The sequence below is a fragment of the Ascaphus truei genome, chromosome 13, assembly GCF_040206685.1.
Source record: "Ascaphus truei isolate aAscTru1 chromosome 13, aAscTru1.hap1, whole genome shotgun sequence".
Lineage (NCBI taxonomy): Eukaryota > Metazoa > Chordata > Amphibia > Anura > Ascaphidae > Ascaphus > Ascaphus truei.
Window position 1 is genome coordinate 2,674,120 of NC_134495.1, and position 10,841 is coordinate 2,684,960.

General features: G+C 47.3%; 1 protein-coding gene across 1 annotated transcript; it reads right to left on the bottom strand.

Moving 5' to 3' along the window:
* Positions 1-296: 296 nt before the first annotated feature.
* Positions 297-10,003, bottom strand: PEBP1 (phosphatidylethanolamine binding protein 1). Its single transcript, XM_075568087.1, has 4 exons — positions 9,810-10,003; positions 1,987-2,096; positions 1,790-1,890; positions 297-1,238 (listed from the first exon to the last, which is right to left on the bottom strand). Exons 1-4 carry the CDS (start codon positions 9,942-9,944, stop codon positions 1,024-1,026), a joined length of 561 nt encoding a protein of 186 aa, XP_075424202.1. The 5' UTR covers positions 9,945-10,003; the 3' UTR covers positions 297-1,023.
* Between the last annotated feature and the right edge of the window lie 838 nt (positions 10,004-10,841).

The following is a 10,841-nucleotide window of genomic DNA, read 5'->3' on the forward strand; positions in this document are numbered from 1 at the left end:
GTATCAAAGCTGCTGATCAACCGTTTTCCTGTTATTGATAACGAAGATTAATTGGTGTAGTCTGATTTAATTCTCTTTTCTGACAGGTTCCTGTGGCACAGGTCAGTGGGGAAGATCATGTGACCAGGCAGCAGTAACTGATACATTTGTGCTCATGCTCGTGCACGGCTGTGGAGGGGGCAGGACTCACAAAGGGGTGTGCCAGAGCCTGTTACAGAATATTCCTAGGACTGCTGCTTTAATAAACTCATGCACAGAGTAAATATTTGTATCAAAGCAAACACACAATCAATATATAAATGTAATGAGTAACTTTTATTGACATTTCTGCCATTGGCAAACAACTATTGTGCATTTTACTAACTAAATACAGCAAAAGAAAGGAGATTAATACTCAGTCCCACTGAAGCAGTTCAGGCAGTTTTCCAACAAATCTCCACCGAAGAAAAGGTACTTTTGGACCCTTTGGTGGATATAGAATTGTATTAACCCATTCACTGCTGAAGGGATATGCAACACAATTAAGAAGCCTCTGAGCACTAGGGTGGAACAAAGATTGTATTTTGCTTCAAAAATATCTTTGGATCTTATTTCATTTCTGGTGTATAATTTTGTTACAACACTGCTAACCCTCTTGCACAGACTTCTGGGAAGTCTCACTCTTCTAAAACAATTAAAGGAGCGTCTTTATTTTCTTTCCCCAAAAGACAAACCTACAACTAGTCACTAAAACAGAACCTGCCCACATCTGTCACATAATTCCTCATCTTTTTAAACAAAAAGTAAAAGCTCACAAGCAGTGTATTTACCCAGAGATGCAGTGTACGGATGGTAAATGAATAATAACTTGTTCACATTTCTGTCAGCAGTTAGTGTAATAATCTACCCTATTTTAATGTCCCACCATATAGTAAGGCCCCTTCATATTGCCTACATTGATTTAGCTTACCAATTTTGTGCTAAAGTAAACACAAAGTGCTTTGTTTTCTAGAGCTGTGAGATGGAAGCGACCTTCACATGTTGTTATGACCCCAGCTGTTCATACAGCTTGGGCACATAGTCATCCCACTCTGCCTGATAGCAGTTGCCAGCAATAGGGCTTCCTAGCTTGTACTTCTGGCGGAAAGAAGCCACCTTAAATAGCCCTCTGTGTTCCCCAGAACGGTTGCAGAGAATACGCTCATCACACTTTAACTGCTCCGTCTGTTCGTAAACCAACCAGACATACCGATGGAGACCTGTTTAAAAGGAGAGAAATAATACGTTAATATCTGTAGCCTGCTGCAGAGGATAGCTATTTAGTGACAGAAGAGCTGCAGGACGCAGAGACTGGTCAGAAAAATGGGTCCTCTTATTTTTCCAGGCACAGGGTCACTTGCCCAGGATAACAAATGGGTGTAAAAGGTCATCAATGCAGGATTGAACCCACAAGACCAATGAGTGATAAGGGGCCTGGCCTGACAGTACTCCAAGCGTTCTTAAAGTTACCATTATAATAGGGAAGTATTTGACGGTATACTAATAATTTCCACACCCAAAAAAAAACAACACAATTTGTGACTATTTTCTAACAAGCGATATTTATGGCATGCCAACAGTGTACAGTTCCTAAAAGTGACCTTAACCCCTTTGCTGCTAAACATCAGCAACAGTATGCTGTGTGCCGTAGGCCATGCTAGCAGAGAAGGGGTTAATTACCACGACTGGTTTAGGAACCACGCGTATTAGGGTTAGGGTTACAATTACCATTAGGGTTACCTTACCATTTCTTGACCTGCGATATACTCACCGGTTCCTTTCGGTGGTCCAGAGCCAACATAATCAGATAGGACACAGCCAGTGCTGATGTCATTTCCTTTCATGTTCACTACAAGGAAGTGATGCCATTCCCTAATAAAGGAAAGTAGAAGAATACAAATCTTTATATACAGAAATGCCATATAATAATAGAAAAGGATTCTCAGTTCTGCACACCAGTGTTCTGACCTGAATTTAGGATTCTTTCTACTTGGTGCATCAGGGTCAGTGAGAACCAACATGTAGAATTTGTTACTATCCATCCCCTCCCACTCAATGCTGCTTGGGCGGTTTTGAACCTGCGGAGGGGGAACAAGAGAGAAACTGAAAAATAGGTTTTGCTAATGGGCTTTTAGCAGCAATGTATATGTGGCTGCCATCTCTAAATACACTTCATAATTCCTTAGTGCTAATTAGCATCCCAATGCGATTCAATAGACCAGTAAACTGCTGTTGCCTGGAACAGGATTGTATGTTTTCTGTGTATTCTTCCTGCTTTCAGGCCGCCGGCTCTCCCTAGGGAAAGTTGCATGTTTCCCTGTTCTGAAGCAGCCAACGCTGCTGTGTAATTGCAACATTGTTGTCACAATATTACCTTTTCTACAAGCCACTGTTAGTTGCCTTGGCAACCTCCCAATGTTAACAGTTTGAGATTGGTTTAGCCCTCTCCCCCTGCCCGTCTGTTAATTAGTATGCCCCATGGCTTGTTCCTGTCCAGAAAGGAAAGTGTGCGCTCTCTTACCGTCAGCAGACAAAGTGAGTAGACATCTTACACTGCTCCCTAAGGCAGAGTTCAGGGTGGCGGCTACTAGTGGCAAAGTGCTGCATTGACGCTGCTACACTTTGCCGCTACAACCCGCAAAGTTATTTGGGGCAGCAGCCGCGTCACGTGAGCTGGTCCAGCGAACCAACTCCGTGACACATTTGCCCCGTCCCTACACACGGCGACCCAACTATTGCAGCCTGGGCACAGATCGCTGGGCTGCAGGAGCACGCGGGGGAGGCGCGCACGGACGCAAGCGTCCGTAGCAGCCACCTGGAACTCTGCCTTAGAAAGGGATTCTTTACCTTCCCCCGATTAATAAAAAAAAAAAAAAAGGCACTACCTCTCACGTAGGACACTTCTCCGCACAAGAGACATTTCCTGCCACAGACTACATGCAAGTACTTTTATATTTCTGTTAACCCCACCCAATAAAGTTGAAGAAAATAGAAGGACTTTGTGTGCTTTAAAAAGGGGATGCGTTTATGCTACATGGATCTTCTCACCTGCTACAAGTGAGCCTGGATCCAGAATAACTGTTCTCCATAAATCTTGCGATGCAACTAATGAACTGATGCCAAGAAAACTGCAATACCTATATACCAATTGGTACACACAAAAACTCAAATACATCTGTTCTCCAGACTTGGTTATAATGTGTCAATTTTAGATCTTTTTCCAGGAGGAATGGGCAATACTGAATTTTACATTTCACCTGCAGCCTCGCCCACTTTCTTTATCCACATTGTACCAGATTCTCTTTATATACCCTTCCATGGGTCCCATTTATTAAAACTAAGGCTGCGTCCATAGATGGACCAGCCGTGCTGAGGCGTGCGGACGTGCTGAGGCGTGCGGACGCTCCGCGCTGAGCCCCTGCATCCTCAATGAGGATGCCTTGAGAGGGGGCTCACGCGAGCGTCCGCAGCCGTGCTTAGGCTTTGGAGTTTTCAGCCAAGCGCCAAGCTGTTTTTCAGGGCGCTGTCGGCTGAAAACATCCAATGAGCCTTCAGCAGCGTCAACGTCACAGCGCCGTGACGTCGGCGCCGTGACATTGACGTCAGTGCGTCGCGGGCGATTGGCCCAGCAACGTCACTGCCCCGCCTCCAACCACCTCCCCCCCGGCTCCCTTCGCGCACGCTGGCTCGCCTGCAAGTCCGTGCAATCGTGCTGACTGAAGCAGACGAGCCTCAACGTTAGCACGCCTCCGCTCTCCCCACACGTCTATGGCCCGGGCCTAATGCATCACCTGCGTACACTGTCAGGATTAGAAAAGCACAACAGCACGTCAAATCGTGCACATTCTTTAATAACAGTTCAAAGGGAAACATTTCCACTTACAAGTGTAGGTTGCCAGGGTCCCTTGGGCACGCTATTCTACAGTCCAAAATCGCCCTTGGATTGCTTAGGATCCTGGCAATCTGCTGCACCCATCTCCATAACGTCGGAGGGTCATCACAAGCACAATACAGAAGTGAAGACTGGCGCATGCTGCTTGGCAGGTTCACTCCAACGGAAGGAGATTACCACGGCGGACAGAGGCAGCAGGAGAGGAGACATCACTTGTGTGCCACACAACACCATGTCTGTGTGCCACACAACAACAGAGTGGGGAATTTTCCCCATTAACTTTTTAACTTTGAAATGATAAATAACCCGCCCATCGAAGTGTTGTGCTTTTCTAATCCTATACAGTGTTCAGTCTTCTTTACCACAGAGTTGGGAATACTCCAAGAAAAGGCACCAACCACGGATTGACTCTTAGTTCACAAAAAATATTAAGGGACTATTAGAGATCCAGTGACAAGTGGCACCTGTAGTGTGTTCTCTAATGAATGTATTGAGATTTTATTGCATTTTCTAGAGCTTTGTTTTTTCCCTCAATTGTCATCACTAACTACAGTATAATTTACATCCATTATAGGCAGCATAGATTCATTCATTTCCCCTTATGGGTAGACTTAACAGATCATTTTTTCTGCCCCCACTCACAAACAGCTTGGCAGCCATATTTGTTCCACATTATTTTGAACCTAGATCCTGGACTGAGTTTTATCCAAAATGGAAAATTGGGGCGTTTAAAAAAAAAAAAAAAACGAAGAAAAAAAAATAAGCAAATAGTTATAAGACACCAAGTTACAGACTAAATAGGACATATATATTACATTTGATTGGTGGATGCAGGAAAATATGATTCCTAAAACCTTTCAACTTCCACTCCCTTTAAATGCAACATGGCACAGGCAATGTTAAAACACGGAGATATTATGCATTAAGCTCCAGAAATGGGCATTTTTACTTTAAAGCAATGCTGAATTACTCTACTTAGAATAGGAGTACTTCAATATTAGGTGATAGCTTCTATTTAGACAAACCGTAGATATTATAAGACAAGTTTTTCGTTCTCGCTCTTCCTCAGGTCTACAATTCTGAGTTACAAAAAAAAAAATGGAGTCCATGTGTTTAACACAGATGTTAAAAAAAATAACACAACACAAGATAACAATAGAAGACAGGAGAACTGCACCAACACTGATTTCTACTTAATTCACTAAGAATATGCAATTACGCTAATTTGAAGATTCTGTACTATTCGCAAATGTTAAAGTGTGAGGTGTGTATGTAAGCATTAGGGGAGAAGTCAAAACACTCGTGGAGATGAATCAACTAACATGTAGTATGTTTGTCTGTATTTTATCAATCAATGCAAAGAAGGGTGTTTTGATGCATTGCATCATTTTTGCTCACCACTAAATGAAATGCTAGGAATTTGACCGCATGGACCAGACTAATCGAGACAGAGAAACACTCCAGTTTTGCGCTAAAATTTACATATAACCCATGTGCTATACAAGTGTACATACCATGGGGATATTACTAAGAAATCCCATGATGAATAGAAAATCAACTGTTTCTAAACATTGATCTACAGCAGAAATCCAACTCATGGAAGGAGCTACTTTATCATGAATTGAGGCCTCGATAAGGGCTCAATTACACCAGATACGGCAGAGCAATCCGGTGACATCATCGTAGCGACGTGCACATGCAGAAGCGATTTGTAACGCTACTGCAGGGAGACATTGCTAGATTGGTTTGTTTAAGATGCACTGTGATTGGCGGTGCAAATCACATGGCGCGGTCGTCGCCTGTTAAGAACAAAATCTCCTCTCTTCATGAGACAGCTTTGCAGTTCGTGGCGGCGCTTATATCGCTACTGGTATGTGCGCTTTCATTTGAGGTTATTGTTTTGTTGCTGTGCGGCGTCACGCAGTCACCAGCAATTTCTGGTATAATCATGGCCTTATACCACCAAGAGCTGCAGTGCTATTCTGTGACGCCACCCTGTGCTGCCGCGAGCTGGATCTTGATTGTGCCAGGGAGACAGGCAAGAAGAGTAGCAGAAGAGACTTGAAGGTGTGGCCGTGAGCGGTTCGCCCTCATTGGCTGAACCGCTCACTTGACCCGACCATCGTCGGCCAATAACCAAAGCCTCTGGTCACCTCTCCAGTCGTCCGCCCTGCAACTCCAGGCAGCACGCACACCGCTACAGGTATATTTACTTGAATTGTATTTATGCATTTTGTTTTTGAGTTGCGCGGTGTCGCGCCATGTGACACCACCGGCGCTTTTCTGTATAATCACGGACCTGACACTTCAAGAGCCCAGAACGTAGTAGCTACACCATAATAACCCTGCTAGATCCTCTGGAACGAAGAACACAAATCTGTCACTTAAGTGGAATGGAAAGTGGAGGACTCCTCCCATTGCGTTCAATCAGCAACGAAGAGTCATGTGATGGCGAGTGCCGGAGGGGCCGTGGCACTCAAGGGTTAAGGATACAAATAACCCCCTTAACCTCTTTTTTCCCTACATGATTGAAACCAGCAGGTCCTCCAGAGCTGAAGTATTTTGATCTTCAGGGATTCCCCGGTCCCCTAAACACTTCCTGGTTTTTAAAAAGGATTTACATGGCTATCCAATAGGAAGCCAGAAACAATGATGTTGCAGCTTCCTACTGGTCCGAGATTTAGCAACCATTCTGTTTCCCGGGGGGGAGAGTTAAACCTGTAACGTCACCGGTAAGTATCTCCTAGACTGGGTGGCTTCTGGAGAGGGGGAGCCCCCACCTACACTAAACAAAAATGTGGGGTAAAAAAAAAAATATTTACATAAATAAAAAGGAGCTGTTCACTTAACTATTTAACAATAATCTCTGTTAATATTTCACTAATATTAAATGTCATTATTACAGCGCAATGTTACAAGTCATATGATAGACAGATATTAGTTGGTTAAAAAATAATACGTTTTAACCCAATATTTGTGAATCTGCTATTATCAAACTCATATACATGACTACAATTTAGATCGATTGTCTCCTATATGTATAACTTTATTTATATAGCGCCCACAGTGTACTCAGCACATTATAAAGACAATACAATACAGGGAATTGAAATACAATAAGGGCAACAAAATCAGACAATAGGAAAGGAAATCCCTGCCCCGTTGAGTTTACAATCTAAGAGGTACAGTATGTTGGGAAACTTGCAGAGACTGCAGGTGAGGGAATAAGTGCAGTAGATAGCAGATCTTGGCAGGATGACTGTGGGACAGTAGCCATGAGTCCAGGCTATTGGGATGCTTCATTTAAGAGGTGGGTTTTCAGGTTTGTGTTGAAGGTTGGGAGAGAAGGTGCTTGGCGTATAGAGAGTGTGAGGGAGTTCCACAGATAAGGTGCAGGGAGGGAAAAGGGTTTAAGGCGAGTGAGCAGTAGAGGTGCAAGAGGTGGCAAGGAGACAGTTATGGGCAGAACGCAGGATACGACCAGGGGCATAATGAGACCAAAGCAGATATATAGGGAGGAGCAGATCCGGGGAGAGCCTTTTAAAAAAAAAAAGGTAAGGAGAAGCATTTTGTGGATGATCCGAAACTTGATGGGAAGCCAGGAGAGGGATTTAAGGAGGAGATTAGCAGAGTGTTTTGGGAGAAAGTGAAATTATTCTAGCAGTCAAGTTTTGGGGAGAAGGTTGTGAGGCAGGGAGGCCTGTTAGCAGTATGTTACAATAATCCAGATGGGTGAGGATGAGGGCGTGCATTAGAGTTTTAGAATTGGATTGACAGAGGAAAGAGCAGATCTTGGCAATGTTACGGAGGAAGAAGCAACACATTTTGGCCATGCCGTGAATGGAAAAGGGAAGGGTCAAATGTCACTCCTATGTAGGGATTAGGCCAGATTTAGGGGGAAATATGAGGAGCTCAGTTTTAGACATTAAGTGTAAGGCAGCAGAGCGCCATCCATGATAAGATAGCCGGAAGGCAATCTGAGACTTGGGACTTGATTGCAGGTGTGAGGGTGGGTAGATATATCTGCGTATCATCTGCATAGAAATTATATCCAAGACCAAAAGAGTTGGAGTTCACAAAGTGATCGTATGTAGAGAGAGAAAAGGAGAGGTCCCACCACAGAGCCCTGAGGTACACCAGAGATCGAAAATGTGCGTTAAGCGGTAAAATAAAAACCAGGATAGAGCTTTGTTGTGGATAACAAGAGTTTAGTATATGCAGGAGGGTGATCTACGCAGGGGTGAGCAAAGTGAGGGGCGCAAGAGTTTTCAGGGGGGAAGCCACGGCAGTTGCAGAGGCTGCACACTCTTCCCCACTGCATTTAAATTAAATGCAGAGGGATCGCGTGAGGTCTCTGCAATGTCTCCTACCTTGTCTTCGGCGATGCATCACCATGGCAACGCGGGTCAAATGACGCTGTGATGTCATGTTACCATGGCATTTGACACCGAAGACAAGGAAAGAGGGGGGGTGGTGCAAGCTGGTGGAGAGCAGGCAGGGGTGCGCTGGGGTAAAAGTTTGCACACCCCTGATCTACAGTATCAACAGCAGATATTGAGTAGGATTAGAAGGGGAAAGTGAGTTTGGGATTAGCTACATGGTTACTTTAGTGAGCACAGTCTCTGGTGAGTGAGCACAGTCTCTGGTGAGTGAGCACAGTCTCTGGTGAGTGAGCTGTACGAAAGGCAGATTGTAAAGGGTCCATGGGGGCATGGGAATTAAAAAAGCTTATCATACGAGAGAACGAGGCGTTCTAGCAATTAGGAGGCAAACAGCAGTAGTTAGTAAGGCGCGTGGGGTCTAGGTTGATTTTGAGATTCGTTGTGACCAACGCAGATAAGGTGTGGGGGAATGGGATGGAGAGGGCATGTGGTGTTTAACTGCCATCCTACCGAGCAGATCCGGTGTGCAAGGGGCCCATGTGTGACCCTCGGACTTCCTGCTAATTACACAACAGGCACAGAGGTACCCAACGCATTTTTCCCCACAAAAACTTGTAACTTAACCATTTTAGCACCGGAGGGACGTGCCTGACATTTCCGCATCACGCGACCGCTCTTCGGAGCAATCCCGTGATGCGACTTCTACTCCGGCCGTCAGGCTGGATGTTACAGGGGGGAGGGGGCAGATGTGACGTAATAGGGGGGAGGGGGCAGACGTGACGTGACAGGGGGCAGATGTGCCGGTGGCAGGAGCAGATGTGACAGGGGGGAGGGGGCAGATGTGCCGGTGGCAGGAGCAGATGTGACAGGGGGAAGGGGGCAGATGTGACAGGGGGAAGGGGGCAGATGTGACAGGGGGAAGGGGGCAGATGTGACAGGGGGAAGGGGAGAGATGTGACAGGGGGAAGGGGAGAGATGTGACAGGGGGAAGGGGAGAGATGTGACAGGGGGAAGGGGAGAGATGTGACAGGGGGAAGGGGGAGGTGGCAGGAGGGAAGGGGGCAGATGTGACAGGGGGAAGGGGGCAGATGTGACAGGGGGAAGGGGGCAGATGTGACAGGGGGAAGGGGGCAGATGTGACAGGGGGAAGGGGGCAGATGTGACAGGGGGAAGGGGGCAGATGTGACAGGGGGAAGGGGGCAGATGTGACAGGGGGAAGGGGGCAGATGTGACAGGGGGAGGTGGCAGGAGGGGCAGAAGTGACAGGTCAGTGTATCACGCAATCTGAGGCACCAATAGGGTACAGCCACCAATAAGCGAGCCAGGGGCAATGCCCGGCACAGTGTGCGCCATAAATGCCCCTGCGGGGCAGTTCTGTGACAGGCGGCAGATCATTAGGACGGGGTTGCGGTAATTGCATACACAGGACACGGTATACGTGTGCGCCACACGCAGGGCCAGACTCCTGCCGCTGCTTCCCACGGAGTGACACGACCCCCCGCACCCACGCTCACTACCTGGGTGGGAGTCAGCACTGTCCCCAGCTCCTCTATGCGCACGGAGCCGTAGCTCACGGCCAAGGTGTGCTGCGGCTTCTCCTCCACCTCACTGAGGGCCAGCGGCCCGTCCCACCGGGAGATACCCTCCGCCATGTCCGGGAGCGCGCAGAGTAACGGGACAGCAGCGGGCGCGCGGGGCAAGGCAGCCTGGCGCGCGCGGGGCAGACACGCTGCTCAGCCAATAGGAAGCGTGGGCGGAAACTTATCTCCCATCCTATTGGTGGACGTGTGTGTGTGCGCGCTTCCCATTGCCTTTCCCTGGTCCCTCAGTGCCAGCTGGATTTGCACCTGTTGTAGTTGGCGCTGGTGCGCGCGCCCGGCGCTGCGCATGCACATGGCGCGCGCGGTTATATAGCTGTGAGCGCCGGCGCGCGCGCGCTTGTAATGTTTTGTGGTTTTTAAAACTTTAATAAATTATTCAAATAGTTGTAATTTTAATGGAAACATAGGAGTGAACCTGCGCAATTCAGCTAGTTCTTCTCAATCTGTACTGCAGCCGCGCTGTGATTGGCTAAAGAGCGTGGCGCAGCAGCAGCGCGAAAAGCCGGCTCAACGCTCATTGCCGTGCGCGCGGCCGTAGTATGGAACGTCAGGCCTGGACACAGCCAATTATAATTGACGCATGCGCGCGTACTATATTACATGCCTAAAAGGCTGAGTCCCCGCTGGCGCTGAGCGCGCTCATGCTTGGAGAGTGCTCCAATCATGAGCGCCGGGTGTCCTGCCATTGAGCGCGCTTGAAAGTATAATTTTTTTGTTTACCTAAGCGCCGAGCGCGGGTGCCCACGCATGAGCACCGCACACACCGCGTGAGCAGGGACTTACATATATCTATATATGTAAGTAAGTGCCGCAAGTGCCGCCCACTCAGCGCCAGTGGGGACGCAGCCTAATGCGTCACACACTGTACCACGTGCGTCACACACTGACTACTCAGTCAAAGACTGAGCCTCTGATTGAGCCACCTGTGCTGAAGCAGGGACATGCTGA